Source organism: Muscardinus avellanarius (genome assembly GCF_963383645.1).
Source record: "Muscardinus avellanarius genome assembly, chromosome: 12".
Taxonomy (NCBI): domain Eukaryota; kingdom Metazoa; phylum Chordata; class Mammalia; order Rodentia; family Gliridae; genus Muscardinus; species Muscardinus avellanarius.
The window spans coordinates 68,237,800-68,261,903 of NC_137798.1; the positions used below are offsets into that span (position 1 = coordinate 68,237,800).

Here is a 24,104-nt window from a genome sequence, read left to right on the forward strand (position 1 = left end):
TCACAATTCTTGAACATCCAAATTTTTTTCTGATCATTTTACATGTTCATAGTAACAAAGAATGAGAACATAGTTTTCTACATATTGCAAATATGCAATGTAGAATATTTTCCTTTCTATCTAGACCTTATATTCTCAATATTTTACCACATTCCTCATTCTTTAAAAGGTTCCCTTGTGAGCCAGGTGTGGTAGCACATGCTTGTAATCCCAGCACTTGGGAGGCTGAGACAGGAGGATCGCACAGGTTCAAAGCCAGCCTCAGCTACTTAGTGAGGCTCTCAGCAACTTAGTGAGACCCTGTTTCCAAATAAAGTATACAAATAGGTCTGAGAGTATAGCCCAGAGGTAGAAAGCCCCGGGTTCCACACTCAGTACAAAAAAAAAAAAAAAAAAAAAAAAGGTTCTATTGTGAAGGTGCTTTGTAATGGCCCAGGACCCATCCCTTATTATTGAATATTAGGCTGCTTCCAACTTTAGCCATTAAAAATGCATTGGTGATTAATATTTTTACTTGGAATGTTATTGTGCCCTTGTATGATTATTCCTTGCAATACAGGGCAGAAAAGATTGCTGAGTCAAGGGTGAAAAAAAATGTCATGTTTAGGTTTTTAATTTCTATTACCAAATGGTGTTTCAGAAAACCCAAGGAAATTCAGAATTCCTCCAACAGTCTACAAAGGCCTCTATCTTCATGCACTCAATGCTAAGTACCCCACTTTTTTTGTGGTACTAGGGATAGAACCAGGGGTATTCTACCTGTGAGCTATACCCCCAGCCCTATTTTTTATTCTTGATTTTGAAACAGGGTCTCACTGAGTTCCAGATGGCCTCACCAAGTAGCTGAGGCTGTCCGCGAACCATGATCTTCCCATCTCAGCCTCCCAAGTGCTGGGATTACAAGCGTGCACCACCACGCCCAGCTCCCCACTCTTTAATATTGCCAGTGTAATTGACCAAAGATGTAACTGACCAAAGATGGTAATTGACCAAAGATTGTAACTGATTACTGCTGTAATCCAAAACAACTAGCCACCATATTAGAAGAAGGAAGATTTACTTCCTCACAGTTCTGGAGATTTTAGGCATTCCGCCTATGTCAGACCAAGCACAGCTCAGAGCATAGTGGTAGGAGGCAGAGAAAGGGCCAGGGCTCTGCTCTTAAATCACAAAGGCCAGAGCAAGAGAGAACTAAGAAGCAAGAAAGGGGATTCAAAACCACAAGCAGTCCCCAAGGCCACAACCCTACATCTTCAGCCACACCCACTAAGTCCATTACCTCATCCACTGATGAGCTTAAGACCCTCAAGATCAACTCTAAACATCAATACATGAGCTTTTTCAGGAGATTCTATAACAAATCATAACAGCATCTTTGCTTAATTTGTAACTCTGTAACCCTTTGCTCCAATATTCATTGACTCTTTACATTTGTTTTTGTAAAATGTCTATATTCTTTCCTTATTTTCTTTTGAGGTAGTCATTGTTGATTAGAAAGTATGTTTAGGTATCAAAGATAATAACCTTTTTTGACCCTCATAATGTGACCATTTTTTCTAGAACATATACCTTTATTTTTTGAAAGTCAGATATGCCAGTCTTTTTTCTTTATGGATTTCTTCTTTTATATTTTCAACATCCTCTTTTATTTCCAAATAGTAACCAACTATCTAAATACCATATATTTATTACTTCCTCTTTTTCTACTGATTTGAAATGCCACTTATCAGATCCTAAAATGTTACCTATAAGCCAGGCATGGTGGTGCACCCTTGGGAGGCGGAGACAGGAGGATTGCACAGTTTCGAAGCCAGCTGTGCTAGCTTAAGAGACCCTGTTTCCAAATAAAAATATAAAATAGGTCTGGGAGTGTAACCCGGAGGTAGAAGGGTTTCCAGAAACCCCAGTACCACCAAAAAAAAAAAAAAAAAAATGTTACCTGTATAGGCTAGGGATTATTCTGTTTCATTAATTTTTATGCTGCTTTCATTAATTCAATATTGCTTTAATTAGTATGATTATATAATATATAATAACATGTTACATCATATAATATGTATTAACTTATATTATTCTCATTTTAATTATTAGGTTCTTTAATTTTTCATATAACCACTATAATCACTTTGTTATGTTTCTAATTGAAAAATCCAATTGTAATTACTTTAAACTGATTAAATTGGGGAGGTCTGACATCTTTCCAATAGAGCTTCTCAAACCAGATCACTTCTTTTATTGTATCTCAGCAAAGTGTGATGCTTGTTTTCCCATAAAGGTTTTGTACATTCCAAAACACTTTATGGTTTTTGCTGTTATTGTGAAAAGGATATTTTCCACCATATTTTCCAGGTAGTTATAGCCGGTACTTGATAGAATTTTTTATGAGCCTAATAATTCTTTGAAAGTTCTTCACAGGAATGTACTGTTCCGCTTTATCATCACCTGGGTTTGGATTTCTCGGTGACTGTTTCTGGACAAGGAGAGGAGGTGCTGTCCTCCAGGGGGCAAGAAAGCCAAACAACACGTGGGCTACCTTGTCCTTGTTTTGTGTGGCAGATATGATTTTAAAAAACATGCTTCTGTGTATCTTGCACACTTTAAGTTTTTCCCCATATCTTATCTCCTGTGATACTCATATACTCTCTCTAAAGTGGACAATATATTCCACAATATCCATATTGTGCTTCTCATCTTAAGCATGAGAGAACCGAGAAACAGGTCTGAATCACTCACCTGGAGAATTTAATAGAAATGAAGACTGCTGAGCCCCCCAGACCTATTTCCTCAGAATCTTAGGGGTGAGCGTAAAACCAGGAAGCTGTGTTTTAACTAGCGCCCCCTGGTGACATACAAAATATTTATATCAGTGAATCAAAGTCAAGGCTAACATGAAAAGTTTCTGCCTCTAAATCAGGTATTTTCTCCACCATGCCTCAATGACAATTACTGTGATTTCCTGGAAATGTATGAATATGATTAAAGGAGAAAGCAAGAGTTTCTAAGTAATCTCTCTACACTGGAGATCTTATAAAAATCTTACCAAAAAATCTCTTTGTAAAGGAGATCTTTCAAAAAGCACACTACAGTCTGTGGGACACGGCCCTGACTTACAGATTTCACCCACAACCTGGCTGCTTCTTCCCAAAGTCTTAGATTACAACTCTCTTGGCCTCTGCGGTTAATCCCAGGCTGGCTGGGCTACTATGGAATCAGGACCAGAGGCAGCGGTCCTGCTCCTCTGGCCGGGAGCCTGGCGGCCTCAGAGCTGGTAGCTGACTAGAAGAGCAGAGGCCACCATAGCACAGATGCCCCAGCACAGCCACGTGGCGTGGTGTCACCTCACAGCAGATGGGCCAACTCTAGCTCAAGATGTCTGGCTGGTGACCTCGCCTGTTCGTTTAGTATCCAGAAAAGCTCACAGTGACCTTTTGGGAGATGCCAAAGACTTACCTAAAGAAAACAGGTGCCTCAAAGGAAATCTTCTATTTGGTTGAAGTTTTTGTTTTATTTTGTTTTGTTGCTTGGATATTTTGGGGTGTGTGTGTGTGTGTGTGTGTGTGTGTGTGTATACATGTGCATGTGCTGATGGTTATTGAATTCAATGATTCTACCTCCAAGCTACACGCCAGCCCTTTTTATTTGTCATCTTGAAACAGGGTCTCACCAGCTTGTTGAGAGTCTTGCTGCATTGCTGAGGCTGTACTCCAACCTGCGATCCTCCTATCTTAGTCTGCGACATACTGGGATTACAGGCATGTGCTGCCACCCCAGGCTTAATTGGGTTGAAGCTGAACACACATTTCAGCCCCTCATCTGATATTTATGGAGCTACATGCCCATCTTGGGACATAAAAATAAATAACACATAGCCTCTTTGTTACCCAGTGGGAAAGGAAGCATGCACAGAAATAGATATAAAATACTTAGAAAGCATCTAGGATTATGGAAGTAGGTTTCCTAGGCTGACAAGTAGAGGGAAAGTATTCCAAAACTTCCAAAGGGAGCAATTTAAGCAAAGATGTCCTGGGTATAATAGGCTGCAGGAAGTTTGGATTATGGGAGGGTAAAAAGTAAAAGAGAACTGGAAAGGTAAATCAGGCGCCAGATTACAAGGACCTGGGTGCTCTTAGAAGGTGTTCATCTTTGTCTTGCATTGCCTTTGGTGGCATGGAGGAGAAAGAAGCCCAGAAGATGGAGCCTAGAGAATGGGATACAGGTTAGGAGCCTTTTCCAACTGATAAGGCAGGGGACTGAATGAGGACAGCTTCATGCATGGTAAAGAGAAGACAAATTGTAAAGACACTTGGCAGATAGAACTGGCAGGATGCAGAGACCAAGTAAAGGCTGAAGAAGTAAGGTTGGGGCTGAACATGACTGAGGTTTCTGGATGTGGCAGTCTTGCATTTGTGGCTCTTTCTTTGGTCTGGCCTCATCTCCAGTCAATTGCAGGAATATTGAACAGAGCAAATCCTTCTTCCCACTCCTCCTCCTTCTGCCCCCCTCTTCTTCCATCACAGAACAACTACTGATAAGGACAGACCTTTCCTGAACACCCACCCACACCCAGAACCGAGGTTAACTCTTTCCAAGAAGCTCTGCTCCCAGTATTGTGAATTCAGAAGCCATTTGCCCGGCGATACCACCTTACACTTGTATAAGCCTTAGTGTGCAAAATCTTCACATTCGCGATCTCTTTTGTTCCTCAAACAAATCTCAAATGGCCAATAAAAAACCAAAACTTGGGGAAGCTGCAGCTTGCGCAAGGTCCCACAGCTTGCTCACAGTGAGCCCGGGGCTCCCATTTGTTCTTTCTCTTTAAAATCCAGGAAGGTTGACTACCAAACTAACGCATGTGTATGTGCATAGCCACACAATTCACCACTACCAAACTATGGGACCAGCCAAGATGTCCAACAACAGACGGATTACAAGACTATGGGATATGCACAAAATGGAATTTTACTCAACCATGAGGAAGAACAAAATTCTGCCAGGCATGGTGGCGCACGCTTGTAATCCCCGCGCTTGGGAGACTGAGACAGGAGGATTGCACAGGTTTGAAGCCAGCCTCAGCTACTTAGTGAGGCTCTCAGCAACTTAGTGAGACCCTGTTTCCAAATAAAATATAAAACAGGTCTGGGAGTATAGCCCAGAGGTAGAAAGCCTCTGGGTTCCACCCCCAATACCACCAAAAAAAAAAAATTTCCACTATTCACAGGGAAATGGATGGAACTGTAGAACATTATGCTAAGTGAGATTAGTCAGTCACAAAAAATAAGAAGTTGGACACTCTTCCTTATATGTAGAAGCTAGAAAGCAAAAGGGTCACAGGAGGAACTCTAGATAAAAAAGGAGAAACCATAGATGAGCAAATAAGGTGACCTAACTGGAGGGAGGAAGAGAGAGATTCTCTAACGTACATGATGTACATTCACAAACATATCAAAGTCAATCACTAAGCCAAACATGAGAAGGAGGGGGAGAGAAGGGGGTGGGAACTGGGGAAGGGTTGTGTGCATGTATGCCTCTAGCATCTTGTACTCCATTCAGATGTATGGCTATATTGCACCAATAAAAAAAATTAAAGAAAAGGAAATGTTACAACTACAAGCCAAATCACTGGTCACAACAGACATATCTAAAAGGGAAAAGAAGGCAACAAGGGCTTAAGGATGAATAGCCATTATCTGCCACCCTATTCAGATGGGGCTCTCTCAAGAAAAGGAAGCCCTTAGCTCAGAATATTGGATGGGTTCTCGGGAAGCCTGTTGGGTTTTCTCCCTCTGCCTTCATTCTGTGGAAACAGGACCTCATGCCAGCCCAGTAAATAAGAGACTTCCTTGAGCAAACTTTAGTTCACACACACACACACTGCCTGCTGCTCAGGTAAGGAGAGAAACCCTTGCAAGAACACAGCTGGCTGGGGCATGCTGGTTTTGATGAGTGAGAAGTGGTTCAAGCAGGGTTTAGAGGAGGGATGTGTGGGAAGGATGAATTCAACACAGTTGGGGAAACGCGGTGTATGTTTCTAACTTTGTACCAACTTCTTTCTAGCTTATTTAGATTTGGGGAGAACTTCATTCCTGGTGCTTCAAAGCATGTCCCATAACAAAATGTACACACACACTTGTGAGGCTTAGAACAGGTGGCACTCAGGCCCAAGCAGCCTCTCTGAGTGGACACAGGAACTAGATAGGTCGCTGTCCCAGAAATGGCCAATAAATACATGAAAAAAAGTTCAACATCATTAGCAACCAAGATCTTCCAGAACACAAGAAAGGAAGGAGGGTGGGGAGGAGGGTGAGTTCAGACGGGAAAGGCTCAGTGGACAGTGGACGCTGCTAAAGATCTCCAGCCAGCGTGAATATTCATTTACATTCCCCAGTTCTTACGGCCGCCCCCCCAGGTAGAGACCACCTGTTGTGATGATTGTCCTGCCTTTTGAACAGCTTTTATGCCCCTTAAAGTAAACATGATTCATTTACCTTCAGGGGGACACAAATCCACTGACCGATTGCCCATTGTCTCACCAAACAAGTAGCAAAGCACCAACTTGAATTCAGACATTATGAAAAAATTATCTGAAAGTTGGATGTAAAGCCACAAGAAGCAAAATGCTCTTCCATGTCCGGCGAGGCGTGTTTAACACATTCCCACCTCATAGGACTGTCTAAGGGAAGGTAACTTTGCCTCATTCTGCTATTCACTAAAACCTTGAACTGTGTGAGGTTACATGTTAGCCTGAGTATCTCATTGGGAAAAGATGTTATTTAGTAAGAAAAGAGAATATCACAGGTTATCTTTTCTATATAACCAGTTTTCTATTGAACCCAGTCATATTATTCCAATACTGCTTTTTATGTATCCATAAATACCTAGTTTTTCAAAGTGCTCTTTTAGACAAGATTTTCCATCTTCCTGACTCACTTATTAATAAATAAATCTTCAACAGGTGCTCATTTTGAATTAGCATGATGCTTTTAAATTCCCTAAGATTCTATTTCTTGCTATATTCGAAACCTGGTGTTTCTTCCTCCAAACCAGCACTTTTGTGGTATTACATATACCACACAGTCAGGTAGGCCTGCCCCCTCTCTCCAAACGGTACCCTCGACAGAAGTGATACAGATAGCTGGCTATGGGCTAGAAACTGAGGGGAGCTGGGGACTCCCCAACTGACCTGGCATTTCCACATTAGTGTTCTCTTTGGATTCATCATATCTTCATCATTCTGACTTCAAAATACAGCTCTTGGCAGCCAAGACAGCCCCTCCTAACAAGAGTGAGGCTTTGAACCGGGTTCCTAGTGCCGTTGATGGGCTGGGTTGATGGTTGGAGGTTGCCTTACAGGGATTAACGAACAGGTTCTCATCCAATTTGCACATGACACACAGTTATGCAAGACAACTGAAACGCTTAGGGAAGGTCCTGCCTGGAATATTTTCTCCCTAGGTGAAGCTAAAGGATCCTCAAGAGAGCAAAGCCCTAACTTAGACTTCATTAGGACCTCGTCCTGCCATGCAAAATTAACCACTTCAGTTCACTCAAGGAAGAAACATGAGGAAGCAAAGAATGTAATGGCTTTGAGCAAGCAGGCCTTCATCTTCGCATGCTTAACAGGTCACTGGCGGCTTTTCACACTTTCCTGGGAGCCATCTGAGCTATTAGCAGGTCATTTGACCCACTCTCTTGAAAATCTCTCTTAGCTCAGAAAACAACCCTAATAGCTCCCAGAATAGAAGGTAACCTGGGACTGTGGCCTGACCACCATCTACACAGCGGCTTCACCCAGCTGTCGTTGCTTCCCAGCAGTTAGTGTCCCACCAGAGAGCGCCAGGCAGTTGTGATTGTGCATTTCCTGAAGGACTCTGCTACTGAGTCACCCTGGGCTCCACTTCTGTGCCACGCACTCAGCTCTACATCTGACAAGAGCCGCACTGTGTCACTTGGAATGTAACGGGATGGACGTTCTGGCCTCAAGGTGCTTCCTCGCCAGAGAAGATATGAGATGGACCAAAATAGCTACCACATAGGCTAGAAAATGACAAATAAATCACATTACAATCCCATTACTGGCCCAATGTTGTGGTGCACGGCTTGTAATCCCAGTATTTGGGAGGCTGAGACAGGAAGATTGCACAGATTTGAAGCCAGCCTCAGCTACTTAGTGAGACTCTCTGCAACTTAGTGAGACCCTGTTTCCAAATAAAATAGAAAATAGGTCTGGGAGTGTAGCCCAAAGATAGAAAGCCTCTGGGTTTTATCCCAGAACCACAAGAAAAAATAATCTCATTATCCATGCCAGGTGTGATAGTGCACACCTATAATTCCAGTACTTGGGAGGCTGAGACAGGAAGATCGCAGGTTTGGGGCCAGCCTCAACAATTTAGTAATGCCCTCCACAACTTAGTGGGACCCTGCTTCAAATTAAAAAATGGAATAGGGTTGGGGGTATAGCTCAAAGGTAGAATGCCCTGGGTTTAATTCCTCAGCACCACAAGTAACCTCATGTGTTGGTTAACCTGCACTGAGGTATTCAGTGGAAAGCAAGACAAACTGGCCCTTGACTTTAAAATGGCTTCAACATAAAAATAAATAAGTAAAATTAAGAAGCTTGAGAAGGAAGGAAGGAAGGAAGGAAGGAAGGAAGGAAGGAGTTCAATAAGCGTCTGCTGAAAGCTGAGCAGGTTCTCAGTTCACTTCCTCCCCACAACACTCTCTCTGGTAGGTGATGTGACCCCAGGCTTAGCAGATAAGGAACCATGGGCAGGGGATGTTGGATGCCTTTTCCAAGGTTATGGCTCAAGTGACAAGTGGTGAATAGCAAAGACAGGATACAAATGCAGAATTATCTGACTTGAAAGTGCAAACACACCACATTTTATGGCACAGTTTTGCATTTTATGGGCACAGCTTCCTTCTGTGCAATGTGACTGGAGCCTTTCCTGATTCATGGAGACACAGGTTGGCAAGCAATCGGCATCCACTACCAGTCCAAGATAAGGACTCACAGAGTCACAATGGTTCAACCCACAATGCCACAGGCCCTTGACATCCTCTGGCATGAACTGTGACCCATTTGCCTTCCTCCCAATATAATGGGAGAATGAAAGGGTGGGAAGAGCCAAGGGACAAGACCCAAGCACTGCCCTCTTTGTAGGATTCCTCCAGCTGAGCCCACACACAAAGTAGAAAGCCCCACACAGTCAGCTGGAAATGCACAATGGCTTCCACACCATAAAGGGTACCCTCCCTCCCAAAGCCATGTTGCCTTAACCCAAGGAAATTATTTATTTCTCTTGCACTTTTTTTGAAGGGAGGGAAGAATTGGGGACTTTCATAGCTTAATTAAGCCTTCAGAGAAAACATGAATTAGTGATCCAGGGCAACTTGACCCTGTCCATCCACCTCTTCAACACCATCTCTCCCAGTGCATGCTGGGTAGCTCACAAACCACATCGGTTTCTCCACCAGTGCACCCTGGGTAACTCTGGACATCCTCTGGAACTTAGCTCTGATATCTCCTCCAGAAAGCATCCTGGTCTTTCTATGCCCAACACTGAGTTCACTCCAGAATCTTAATGGACCCTTGAAGAAAAGAAGGATGAACAGAGGGTCTCTGCCAGGCTCTCAACCACCCCCACCCTAACCTTCCTTGGCTATACTTGCCTGAGGCCAGGGAGATTTCCTGGAGTCAAAGGTCCCAAGGGAGGAAGGGCAGGTGGTGCCTGGGGAAGAGCAGGCTGGAGGGAATGACTGTTCTTTGGAAAATGGAAAATCTGAGCAAGCACTTTGGGGCCCAGGACAAAGATCAGAGCCATGGCTCAGGAATGTTTGCAGTGCACAGTGGGGCAGTGAGGACAGCCTGGCTCTAGTGCCCCTTCACAGATGGCCCTGAGCCTGCACGGCATGGGACAGTCCAAGGACCTCAGGAACAGCTGCCCCAAACTCCATGTACCCAGCTCACTAGAAGCAGGAAATCCCATGTTGTGACGGCTGGATTTCCTCCCTTCATTCCTGCTCCAGAACTAGGAAGTCAAATGGTCATTAAAGACACCATTTAGGCAAATTTCAGGAACAAAAGACTGGGCTTTCTTCTGCCACTATATACACAGAGATAATACAACAGGACAAAGATCTCGGGCCACATTGACTCCCCAGCACTTCCATTACTCGCCTGATTATGGACAGAATAAAAATGATTAAATGCCCTCCCCTGTTAGCACTGTAACCAGGTCCAATGGAGCTGGGTTCAGTACTTAAAAATACGCATTTGAAAGCTCACCTGGGTGGCTGCAGCCAGTTACCAAGTGGAACATATGTTGATCTTAGTGAATCAGAAAAATTGTTCCCAGTGTTTGAACAGGCAATGTCTTTAAACAAATCCTTTTCAAAAAATTATATTAAGAAATGTTTTGCAGATGAGCCGGGCGTGGTGGCGCACGCTTGTAATCCCAGCATTTGGGAGGCTGAGACAGGAGGATCGCGGTTCGCGGACAGCCTCAGCTACTTAGTGAGGCCCTCTGCAACTCAGTGAGACCCGGTTTCAAAATAAAGAATAAAAAATAGGGCAGGGGGTGTAGCCCGGAGGTCAAATGCCCCTGGGTTCCATCCCCAGACCCGCAAAAAAAAAAAAAAAAAAAAAAAAGTTTTGCAGAGCAGGACGTGATACCTGCAATCCCAGTACTTGGGGGGCTGAGAGAGGAAGATTCCAGGTTCAAGGGCAGGTTCAGAAATTTAAGAAGGCCCTCAGCAACCTAGTGAGACCCTGTGTTGAAATTTTAAAAAAAGTAAAATAGGGGCTGGGTGTATGGGGGTATAGCTCAGAGGTAGAATGCCCCTAGGTACAATAGGAAGGAAGGAAGGAAGGAAGGAAGGAAGGAAGGAAGGAAGGAAGGAAGGAAGGAAAGAAGGAAGGAAGGAAGGAAGGAAGGAAGGAAGGAAGGAAGGAAGGGAGAGAGAAAGGGTTTTGCAGGGCTGGGGATGTAGCTCAGTGGTAGAACACTTGCCTAGCATGTACAAGACCTAGGTTCCATCTCCAGTAGAAGAGAAGAGAAGAGAAGAGAAGAGAAGAGAAGAGAAGAGAAGAGAAGAGAAGAGAAGAGAAGTTTTATATACATGTAGCCCAGGTGCCTGAAAACAAATAAAAGTAAAAATCAACACCAAATCAGCAACTCTGAGCAACAGACCAGAGAATTTGGCTGGCATAGATTAGAGATAGGGTTGTAAAAGATTACCATTATATTTATTTTTCAGTTTCTGCACAGCTAATGATAGGAAGAATCAAAAATCATCTCTATATTATACTTTTTATTATACTGCACTTTACATTTATTTTTTTTTAATAAACTCAGGAAAACTCACGCTTTCAGGTTTTATTTTCTGTTTTCAAAGAGACTTGGTTTTTCTGGAGATTTAAATTTATTCTTCCCATTCACAGGAAAACTGTATTACTCCCGCCATCAATCTGTTCAGTCTCCATTGAGTTTCAGGTTGAGACTTTGCTTCATCTTCAAACACATATGGCGTGTTTGGTATCTCTGGATTACTTCTCACTTTTAGACACAATTGCCTAGCCAGGCAGTGAGCCTGCTGGGTGAACCACACTGGATACTTTTCACTCTCCATAGGCCCTGAATTTAGGCATGTGAAATGGAACCATGCATCTCCTTCTGCAACCAGGCTCCAAGATCACAATGAATCATTTGAACTAAAGCATGTGCATGTTTTTAGTGTTGCTAATCAAGATTATACTTAATTAGAAAACTTTTTTTTTTTTTGCAGTACTAGGGATGGAACTCAGGGGCATTCTACCTCCAAGCTATACCCCCAACCCTATTTTTTATTTTTCATTTTGAAACGGGGTCTCACTGAATTGCAAAGGGTTTCACTAAGTAGCTGAGGCTGTCCTCAAACTGCAATCCTCCTGTCTCAGCCTCCCAAATGCCGGGATTACAAACATGCACCACCACGGCCAGCTTGGTAGAAAAGTTTTAAAGTGTTAAGCCTTTCTTGTTTATTTGCTTTGCTTTATAGACTACAAAATATGAAAGTGGATTAATATTTTTGTTTTCTGGGTTTTGTTGGCATTTCAAAGATAGCTAAATGCTAAGCAATTTATAACAGAGAAGTTGCTCACACAATTCTGTATCTGCAAGGTGCCTCAAATCAAAGACAAAAAGACAATACTCTAACGAGAGAGAGGCCCAGCTTCCTTTTCCTTCCCTGGCTTGGCATTCTGGAACCTAGTAAGAGTCAATGGGCAGCTTACAGAGGCCCTTGTAGCACTAGTAATTTTATCTCAGTGGGGAAATTTGGACTTGGCACTGACCATCTGCTGTCACTGCGGCCCAAGGTTGCCTTTCGTTTGGAAATCATGCTGTCAGCTTGGTTTAGAATGTACACAAGTGAAGCATCTGCTTCTCCTTGCTGCCCAGGGAGACGCTGGCATGGAGAAATGTGAAGGCTCCTGACTGAAGCCGGTGTTTATGGATTCTCTTCTTCTCTTTTCCCCTAGTTACTGTGACAGTGGGAGGAAAGCAGCACTTGCTCGGACTATACGACACCGCAGGACAGGTACGTTTTTATTGTCTCACTCATTCAGGTTGAGGGAAGGAGACAGAGGAGAAAATCTGGCCTGTGACTAATTGGTCTATGACCACAACGCGCCTGCTCAGATTTTCCCAAAGAACGGTCATTCCCTCTAGCCTGGGAATCTCCCTGGCCCCAGGCAAGTGTAGCCAAGGAGATTGGGGTGGGGGTGGTTGAGAGCCTGGCAGAGACCCTCCGTCCATCTTCCTTTCTTCAAGGGTCCATTGAGATTCTGGCGTGAACTCAGTGTTGGGCATAGAAAGACCAGATACAGTTCCTCCTGTCTCCTGTTATGGAGAATGCTTTCTGAGGCATAGGTAGGCATATGGGGACTAACAGCACAGATATTCTGGTCATTTTAATTACCTACCTAAATGACAACAAGCACATTTTTAGTATTTTTTAAATTTATAACTACAAAAAAATGCCATTATATTATCCAAGGTATTAATAATGACTTATTCATTCATAAACAACTAGAAATAAACAAAACAACATACTTGAAAGTGTGTGTGTGTGTGTGTGTGTGTGTGTGTGTGTGTGTGTGTGTGTGTGTGTGTTTTACTGGGGAATGAACCCAGGAAATTCTACCTCTGAGCTACACTTCCAGCCATTTTTTAGCTTTTGTTTTGAAACAGTCTTCCTAGGTTGCTGATTTTCGCAGTACGTTGCCGAGGCTGTCTTTGAACCTTTGCTCCTTTTGTCTCAGCCCTCCAAGTACTAGGATTAGCTGTGTCTTTGAACAAGATTTTTAATTTGCTCCTACCCAAACCTATTCCAGATTCAGGATGAATGGGTTGATTTACAAATCGAAAATTAAATTTCACTTTAACAATTTTCTTCTTGCTATTTTCTTTGCTCATCCTTTATTTGGGTTGCCTGATGAACTGTGGAAAGGTCCAAAAAGAGATAGGTGGGAGAGATGAGAACAGGAGGGAGACAATGGATTAAGTGCTGGAAAAAGAGGCAGGATCCTGGATATTTTCCAAACGTGAAGGTCAATTCCTGAAAAACTGGGAGTCGACTCTAAACTCTCTTAAGATTCTTGAAATAGTCTGTCCAAAATCTTCCCTCAAGCTGGAGAACCCAGCCAACCAATGACGTAAGGTGGAGACTAAAACCCTCCACACTTGCTCAGTAAGCATGTGTTCAAGTTGGGTGAAAACGCCGCCATGCCCGGCTTTCCTCGCAGCTCATGTGTGCTATGAAGAGTATCTAATGTTACAAGTTCACAGGCTGGAGGAGGGGAAGCCAATAAGCAGTGGATGGCTGTGGCCCAATTTCTTGGATAGAGCTTATTACCATATGTCTTGGGTCATTTATTTAGGTCAAAGTCAGCGGGTTGCTCAGTCTGTCCAAATTCATACATCTTAAGTTCTTTGGAGTAAACATTAGGCCACACTATCCCCCGCTATGAGTTTCCTAGTAACTGTTATTAGTTGTGCACTTGTCTAGATCTTTTTTCACAATTACCCAAAGTCATGTCATTTTGCTCAACTTGAAAGCTCTCTACTTGAAAATAAATAAATGGAATCTCTTTGAGGATTTCTGTACACATTTGCAAGGATCACTATATAAAACGTGGGACATCAAAGGCTCATGTGATACAGGCTAGGGCAGGGAATCTGGAAAATATAACACCAGAGTCAAGGCTCCTAGGAACATCCTAATTTCCCCTCATGGGCAGATGGAATTAGAAGTGATGACCTCTTCTATCAGTAGCAAGACACATAAAAAGTATGCCTCCCCATTTCCATTAAACTGGTTCCTCTGAACTAAGGAACAAGGGCCTTTCAGCCATAGAGGGACATTGCTTTGAAGATGGAAATTGCTAACTAATACAAACACACAACCATTGGAGTGTCCCCATTTATTAGGAACTCAGAGCCCGAAAGATAGTTATATATCCTCCTCTCTCATATTCAAATGGATTGACATAACCCAGTTTGAAAAGTTGTATTTCAAGGTTTCTTTCATGATTCTGAAACTTGTGCTTTCCTCGCCTTCTAAAAAGCTCTTCATTCCCCTGGTGCCCATTCCATCCTCCCCTCTTTCATAGCAGTCCTTGACGATTCCTGCTTCTGTGCATGAATAGCCCCCAAAAACCAACTCCCTAGGCCTCCATTGAATCTCAGATACATCAAAATTATTTAAAAGCTCTAGTAGAGTTTAATTATTTTCTCTCACTTCTCCATCCTTTTTGAAAACTTTTTAAAAATAATACTAGTGTGATGCTAGCCAGGCGTGGTGGCGCACACATTCATAACCTCAATACTTGGGAGGCTGAAATGGGAGGACGGCAGATTCAAAGCCAGCCTCAGCTACTAAGCTGCCCTCTGCTACTTACTGAGACCCTGTTTTAAAATAAAGAATAAAAATGGGGCTGGGGGTATAGCTCAGAGGTAGAATGCCCCTGGATTCCATCCCCAGTACTGGGGGGGAAAAAGAGTGGAAGCTATCCAGCACTGTAAAAAAAAAAAAAAAAAAATCTTTATACTCTGAATCAAAGCAACCAAGATGACCCAAACCTTTGACACAGTGGTACATGCTGACTATATAGTCGGAGTTCTAGATAGTCCTTCAATTTAACTTTCACCTTAATGCTCTCTCTCTACCAGTTATTTAGAAAGCCCAGAGAGAGAGAAGGGTCAGAGGGCAGCAGAAAGCATGGAGAGAGGAATCAGAGTGCGGTCTCAAGTTCCTTCTAGGCCTCACAGTCTGTGATTCTGAACTCAGAAAGATAATTTGGAGAAAGCCTGAAAGAAGTGGAGTAATTAAACAAAAAGATGTGAGACAAGACCCAAGGGAGACCTTTCGGTAGTTACACTGAAGGAAAATCTATTATTCATTTTCTAGAACAGTGGCTTTCAAACTTGAGCATGCATAATCACCTGTAGGCCGGGTAAAACCCAGACACAAGGCCGCACCCTCAGAGTCTCTGGACAGATCCAAAGTGGAGCCTCCGTTTCTAACAGGTTTCCTGGTGTTGCTGCTGCTGCTGCTGCTGCTGTACAACAGACTCTGAGAACCACTGTTTGCCAAGTGCGGTGGTGCACACCTAAAATCTTAGTATTTGGGAAGCTGAGACAGGAGGATCTCAGGTGCAAGGCAATCTCAACAATTTAGTGAGGCCCTCAGCAACTTAGTGAGACCCTGTTTAAGGTAAAAATTAATCAATTTTATAGTTTATTTAAAGTATTATATAAATATTATATTTTAATTAATTTTTATCTTTTTTATGCTGGGAGTATAACGGCCCCGCAGCACCAGCATCACAGAACATGCTCTAAATGCAGACTCTTCCCAGCCCACTAAATCTTAAAATTCACTTTAAGATCCCAGGTGGAGCCAGGCACAGTGGCACATACCTATAATCGCAGTACTTAGGAGACTGAGACAGAAGGATCACAGGTTCAAGACCAGACTCAGCAACTTAGTAAGACTTTGTTTTGTTTTTGTGGTACTAGGGATGGAACCCAGGGGCATTGTACCTCCAAGCTACACCTACACCCCTAGTTTTTAGTCATTTTATTTTTGAAACCGGGCCTCACTGAGTTGCAAAGAGCCTCCCTAAGTAGCTGAGGTTGTTCACTAACCACGATCCTCCAGTCTCCACCTCCCAAATGCTAAGATTACAAGCGTGCGCCACCACACCCGGCACAGCAAGAACGTGTTTTAAAGTAAAAAATAAAATAGGGCTATAGGTGAAGATTGGAGATATACGGCCCTGGGTTCAATCCCCAACACCAAAAAAAAAAAAAAAAGACCCTAGGTAATTTTTATGCACACTAAACTTGGAAAAACATTATTCCACTATTCTCAAAGTCTTCAGTGGTTGAAGGATTGCTTCCCAGTTTAGGTGGGTAGAGTAAAAACATAACAGTAACCCAAAATGATTCCAGTTGCCCTACCATTCAGCCAAGAAGCCCTTGTAACAAATCTGATTGAGAAGCATTATCCCAAAAGCTCCATCCCCCGTCCCAGGTAGGATAATCCACTCCTCCTTAGTTATCTCCCAGTAAATGTTGCTGAGGTCACATGACCAAGGAACATTTCTAATTAATTCAAAATTACTCATTTGGCCAATGACTAATGAGGAAAGAGAAATGATCTCAAAACAGATTGATAATCCCTCAACTACAAAAACAACGGAAATGAATCTCTGCATCTGGCTATAGAGCTCCATCTTGCTTGAATAATTAGATTTTATTACATGGATGAACTAGCAGTGGTTCTCATCTTTGTCTTGATCTAACTGTAGGTCATAGTGGTATAAAATCAACCTCAAGAAAGAAATGCATTCCCAAAGGTAAAGAGACAGAAACTCATTATTTCTACTCTCAAAGTCAGCCATGCACAAAGTTCTTTGACCTTGTTTCCCTACTTGGAGGTACTAGTCAGACTGGAACACGGCTGGAGCAAAGCCCTTGCTTGAGTCTCTCCCACCCATGCTCGATTCAGTCAAACATTTGACAAAGACAGTTCATAAGGGCACTGTCAGCAGCTATTGAACCTTAGCTCCTTTCCCAAGATCCCAAAACAAGCTCACATGTGGACTTTGAGTGGAGTCCTTTGAAGATAGAGCCTTTGGAATGCTGGTCCATCTGCTGGGTAGGATTTTAAATGCTAGCTTTGGCAGTGCTAGCTGGGAGCATGCTAGGGGGCAGGAAAGCCAGTCCCCAAGCATATCTGAAGAGGTCCTGCTAACTCATCCTCAGCACAGGCCTCTGGTGGTATGTCCCTGGAAGTCTCTTGGAAGGGGACTGCTAGAGCTCCGATCCCAGAGCTGAGTGCTGTGGTATGCTCTGTGCAGTCCACTTTGTTTAGAGTATATTGTGAGACCGAGTTAAGAGAAGAGGATGGGGTGCAGCCAACCCTTGGCATTCACAGCCGAGGAACGCCAAACTGGGAGAGGGGTCTTTCCCAGATCATGGTACAACCACCTAGCGTAGAACCAGTCACGGTACTAGGACACCTCTTCTCCTCCTCTCTGTGGGCCCTCACCCAGATGAGTGAACCCATGTGAGCGAACGCTATGAAGATTGTAGCCTCTCAGACCAAACTCCAGGATGGAAATATCTCAAAGATGGCAATTCTCAAATGTGGCAGGTAAGGCCACACATGCGGTGGTGCACACCTGTAATCCCAGTACTTTGGAGGCTCCAGGCCAGCCTCAGCAACTTAGGAAGACTCTGTTTCAAAATAAAAAATAAAGCTGGGCATGATGGTGCATGCCTGTAATCCTAGTACTCAGGAGACTGAAAAAGGAGAATTGCAGGTTTAAGGCGAGCCTCAGCAATTTAGAGAGACCCTGTTTCAAAGTAAACAATAATTTTAAAGGGGGATATAGCTCCTAGGTTCAATCCCCAGTACCACAAAAGGGGGAGGGTGGCCAATAGCAGCACTGCCTGGGATAAATGAGCTCCTGGTGGCAGGACTGTGCAGCGTGCCGGCAGCCATCCGCTGGCAGCAGAGTCTGGCACCCAAGTTTCTCAGCAAGTAAACCCCTGAGTCTACCACACGTGTGCTTCACACACTCGGGGTTGCCTACACTTGGGCAAGCACAGAACAATGTCTGTCACTGAGAAATTGGAGACAGGGCAGCCATCAGCCAAGACTCTAGCTCAACCGGGGCTCCAGGCAACTCATCTTTGCCCAGATCTGATTTCTAAAGCTCCTGTTTCCCCCAAGAGCTGGAGAAGGAGGCAGGCAGGCAGGAGGTAAGTGCAGCTGGGGTTCATTAATGGCAACCCAAGGTCCACTTGGAAGCGCACAGGCTTTGCTATTGGCTGACGCAATGGGACCATCTGGAGCACAGGATCTGGCCTGGACCCACTATGGAAAGTTTGCCTAAAACCTCAGAACAAATGTTTTCCCTCAATGAGCAACACAAACTTTCTCACTCACGCATCTACTGTGGAGTGTGCAGTGGGATTAGAGAGAAGTTTGCCCACGTGACAGCTTGTTGGTTTTAAAGCAACCCTCTTAGGACCCAAGCTTGTCCCCAGATCATGAAAAATGGAGCTGAAGGGACATTGACGGAGAGATGCAATCAGAGTTTGCAAACATTTGGATCCCATTACTACTCCGTTCAGAAAAAGTTAATTTCAGAGTCAGCCCTGGTATCCAAAGAGGGCAGGAGACAGCGCCAAGAACTGCAGCTGTTGTTGACACGGAGGGAGAATGGACTCGTTTGCTCAATCGCTGAAGTGCTTACCATTTTCAAGACCCCATTCCAAGTAGCCTACAAATACTAACACATTTTGTCCTCACAACAACCCTATGGGCCAACAAGATCATCACTGATCATCAAAGATGCAGCGAGCACTTACCCGAGGTCACACTGTAGTCGCAGGCAAGGAGGGGATTTGAACCTGGAGCATCTGTCTCCACAGCTTGAAGCACGATCCTATGTACTCAATCTATAGGGCCAACCAAGCCTGACTAATGGAAAGATAGGAAAATGAGCCTGGTGCTGGAAGACCCAGGACAGTGTCACTAAACCCATGAGGACTGGAAGCACTGTTCTACTCCCAGTTTAATGTGAGCATGGGGCAGGGAGCATGCTCAGGGCACCTCTCCTTGCTACTCACAGTGTGGTCCCTGGGCCAGCAACATGGCATCCCCTGGAAGTATGCTAGATGCGCAGACCCTCTAGTCTCACGCCATACTTGCTACTGAATAAGAGTCTGCACTTGAACGCCGTCCACAGATGATTCCAATGTATGTAAAGTCAGAGAAGTGCTGGTCTAATGGCTGTACTAATCCACCACCTGTGCCATCATGATGCTGCTGGTCCCAAACATATTTAAGACCCAGGTGTTTGGCCTATCTGCTGCTGAGGAACTTTTTTAACAATCAGCCGCAGCTCCCCACCCCCGCCCCAGAGCGCTAGCTCCTCATCCAAACTCCACACTCTCTTGCCTTCGGAGTGAAGCTGAGTGGGAAACACTCAAATTCTACCCTGCCCCCAGTCTCTACCTGTCCCTGCCCCGACTCCTCTGTCCACTTTGGCCTTTCACAGCCCCATTGAGTGGCTCTGAGAGGTTAAAGCATTGTCCTTTCAAGAAACACCTGTCTTCCATTCTCAATTTCAACATTAGAAGGGACCTCAATACCAGCTGGACCACTTACCCTCCTCAGAGTCCCCTGAAATCTTAACATGCCGTCATCCAACCTAGGGTCAAAGTGTTCTCCATCACAAAGTCGTTCAAGCTGTCCGCCAGTATGAACCCAAATTCCCAGCCTCCCACCTCCGAGCCCCCAGGCCTGAGGGAACACTTCCTCTTCTCAGTCCTGAGGCCCACACAGGAAACCCACACACCGAGCGGCTGACACGTCTCCGAAGCCTCTGCCAGCCTTGACGCTGTGTTTTTCCAAGTCATTCAAATGAGTAGTCTACATCATCGGATTAGCTAACTAAAGGTCAGGGGACCTGAGTTCACATAAGTGGAATTGTTCTGTGTATTGTCATTTTCTTTTCCCAACTCAATTGCCAGTACGTTTTACCTTATATAATAGTTCATGCCGATTCCTTAACAGTGTTATGCATTCGATAGGTAACAAATGGCCAGGGGGAGGGGGCGGTACTGGGGATTGAAGCTAGGGACATTCTGCCTCTGAGCTACACCCCAAGCCTCACTTATTTATTGAATTATTTATTCATTCTTCATTTTATTTTGAAACAGGGTCTTGCTAGGTAGCTGAGGCTGGCCTTGAACTTGCTCTCCTCCTGCCTCAGCCTCCCAAGTACTGGGGATTAAAAGTGGGTGTCACCACACCCCCCTCCCCAAAAATCTTTTTAAATTAGAAACTTAAATTTAAACCATGCAACAGGACTAAAGTTCCCACAGAAAAGAAATGCAGAATACAGAGTGCAGTGATGCCCAGTGGCGGTGCCACCAGCCATCACTCGGCTGGAGGTCCTGGGCTGCCTTGCCAGGAGCGTAAACAATCAAATCTGCACACTTCCGCCGCCTTCCCACCAACAGCCCAGCAAAACATGATTGCTTTTCTATAATGTGAGCAGAATTTTTTATGGCAGCCAGGTAAAGAATCAAATAAAATTAGCTTGATTCTTTCAAACCACCAGTTATTTGCTCCTGCCCTATCTAGTCCTGACATTTCTCCCAATCCTGTTTTGTTTTGGTGTGGGGGCTTTGAGATTTTAAATACAGTGTCTGCTGCCATCTTGTGGTAATTTCAAGTAGATGCCAGCCATCAGAAAAATCAGTGTACCCTTTGGTCTAACCTTTCTAAGCTCCCTGGCATCACAAGTCTATACTGATTCCTGAAGAGCTGAGTTTAAGAAAATGCCTAATCTATCTTTTAAAATTCTGAGCTGTAGCAATAGTGTGGTCACAAAAAAATACCTAGATCTAGATGCAGACTCAGTACCCAGGCTCAATACCTATTCCTGGGGACTCCAGATAAAAGAGGAGAAACCCCACTAGAGCAATAGAAGGGTCTAGGGAAGGTTGTGGGAGAAGAATAAATAAACACTTTCATTGATGTTGCATACATATAAGAAAATTATCAATGCTGATCTTAATATCATGTATGGGGAAGGAGAGGGGATGGGCTGGGAGCTGGGGGAAACTCGCCAAGTACTGCGCGCCTGTATGTCCCTATCACTCTGAACTTCATTATGATGTAAGACTACAATGCACCAAAACAGTCTATTTAAAAATACCCTCCTGATACTTAATTCCTCTGCAACATTTTGGTCTGTTATGAAACTTCTCTAAACCTCAACTTCTTCTATTAAATTCGGATGCTGATGGTGCCGTCTTTCCAGTGCCACTGTAAAAATTCAACGAGAACTGGTAGAAACAATGCCTGTGGCTTATTACTAAGAACTATGGTTCTTAGTAATAAGCCACAGCACACCCTTGGTTGCTGGTAAAGATATTGAAGCACACTGGCTGTTATCAAGTCCAGACCCAGCCCAGACCAATTATGCAGGATTTCCAGCTACCTGGGCCCACTCTCGAGATTCCAATTAAATTGGTCCCAGAGTAGGGATAAGATTGGAGCAAGTATTTGATTAGCTGGGCACTGGGATGTTTTAAAAGCTCCCCAGGAGATGCTAATGAAAGCCACAGTAGCAAATGGCCCACAGAAAAGCCGTGTTCATTTGAATATCACTGTAGACAGCCTTTTCCTTCAGTGACTCAACCATACTCACAGAATATATGCTGCAGATAGCATATATGCTGTAGAAAATGAGAAAAATTTAACACGGTCCCTGATCCACTTATTACAATCCAGAGGGTGAGTATGAGGTGGGTAGTGTCATGCACATTGTAGATGATAGCCTACGAAGATTTCTTAGCTTGCTACTATCTGAGGGAACACGTCAGAGAGAAAAGAGAGGCACTAACCCCATGGGCAACACCCACACAGACTCACACACGGGCACAACTCAGCTGAGAAGCACGCAGTAGATCTGGCCCCACTTCCCAGGATGACCAGTGTTTATTCAGCAACACACTCAACCCCCAATTATTTGCTTTAATAGAAATGTAGTAAAGAAACCACAATAACAGTTTTTGTTTTGTTTGAATTTTTAGGATTTTACTTCTTGCCATCTTGCATTGCATTTTGCTTAAGTACCTAAAACCTTTGCTTAAGTCATAAGAGCAGTAGCAGTCGTGGCCATGCCTACTGAGCCCTGTGTTCTGGGTACTTTGAGAAGCCCAATGATAGATCAATGTATATCCACCAACCAGAGAGGACCACACTTGACATCCTAAGGTACTACCTCCCAGTCACAAGAATTGTGCACTCCTGCTTATAAAGGCATTATTAGGGTCAGGATAAAGCTAATAAGGTTGATATTTAAAGAAAATACCTATGACCAGCCAGGTGTGAAGGTACATGCCTGTAATCCTAGTACTTGGGAGACTGAGAAAGGAGGATTGCAAGTTCAAGTCCAGCCTCAGCAAAACTTAGCAAGGCCCTCAACAACTTAGTGAGATCCTATTTCAAAATTAAATAATAAAATATGGCTGGGGGTGTAGCTCAGAGGTAGAATGTCCCTGGGTTCAATCCCCAGTACCACACACACACAATATGTATGTGTGTGTCATATACATATATATATATATATATATATATATATATATATATATATAGAGAGAGAGAGAGAGAGAGAGACATATAGACATATTAAGTTTTTAGGTGCCACAAAAATTTAACTAATCAAATTATGTTTTAAGTTAAATGTACATATTATATTAATATTCAGAAGGATAATATTAGACATTTATCATCTTTCACTAAAACAACAGATATATGAATATGGAATCAGGAACTCTTCACCCAGAAAATATTCCTTTTTTATATTTTATTTGATGCTGGGGATTGAACCCAGGGTATTTCTAATAACCGCCAGCTCTGTTTTACTTCTTATTTTGAAACAGAGTCTCACTAAGTTGTGGAGGGCCTCACTAAGTTGCTGAAGCTGATTGTGAACCTGCGATCCTCCCATCTCAGCCTCCCAAGTACTGGGATTACAAGTGTGTGCCACCAGGCCTGGCTCACCCAGAGTATATTCTGATCTGAAAAGTCCTTGGCAATATAATTTGGCATTTTATTTATTTGGCCATACTGTGAAATTGAGGTAAACTTAGAAATAAATCCCTTCTTAGCTCTAAATCGTTACCCAATGTATTTCTTCAAAACTATGGCATCTAATTCAGCAATGACTCTTTATTTTCTATTTTAATTAGCTTATCCTAAATTTAATTTTGAAACATTTTTAATTGCATAAAAGAGGATTTCTTTGTCTTGGCCAATGGCCTACTAATTTAAAGCCATGTTCCAGAGAACACAATTCCAGTGTAACAGGAGAATTGCAATAATCCTTCTCGAGTGAACTTTGGAATACACAGAAGCAGAAAATGGTCATTAAAGGGAAAAGGAGAGGCCAGAAATGGGGAGATGCTGGCCAAGGGGACAAAGTTACAGTTACATAGGATGGATAAGTGTAGAGAATTAATGTGTGCAGCACAAAAACGACAGTTAATAATAGCTATATCGTATACTGGAATTTTGATAAAGAAATTTCAGGTATTTTCATCTTTAATAAACAACTACAAGCCAGGCATGGTAGTGCACGCTTGTAATCCCCACACTTGGGAGGCTGAGACAGGAGGATCGCACAGGTTTGAAGCCAGCCTCAGCTACTGAGTGAGGCTCTCAGCAACTTAGACCCTGTTTCCAAATAAAAAAAATATAAAATAGGTCTGGGAGTGTAGCCCAGAGGTAGAAAGCCTCTGGGTTCCACCCCCAGAACAACCAAAAATAAATAAATAAATAACCATAACTACATGAGGAGTTGGATATGGTTGACTGTGGGATGGATACGTATAATGAAACATCATATTGTATTTTTCCGTGTGTGTGTGTGTGTGTGTGTGTGTGTGTGTGTGTGTGTGTTACTAGAGATAGAACCCAGGGCATTCTATCTCTGAGCTATCTCCCATCTCTTTCTAATTTTTTGTTTTGAA

General features: G+C 43.4%; 1 protein-coding gene across 1 annotated transcript in view; it reads left to right on the plus strand.

The window, feature by feature from the left end:
* Positions 1–24,104, plus strand: part of RHOJ (ras homolog family member J) — a gene marked incomplete at its 3' end in the record, with an annotated part of 96,271 nt that overhangs the window by 58,695 nt on the left and 13,472 nt on the right. Inside the window, exon 2 of the mRNA XM_080707356.1 lies at positions 12,518–12,576. Within this exon, the coding sequence (XP_080563482.1) occupies positions 12,518–12,576 (59 nt within the window). The remainder of the gene's footprint in view (positions 1–12,517; positions 12,577–24,104) is intronic.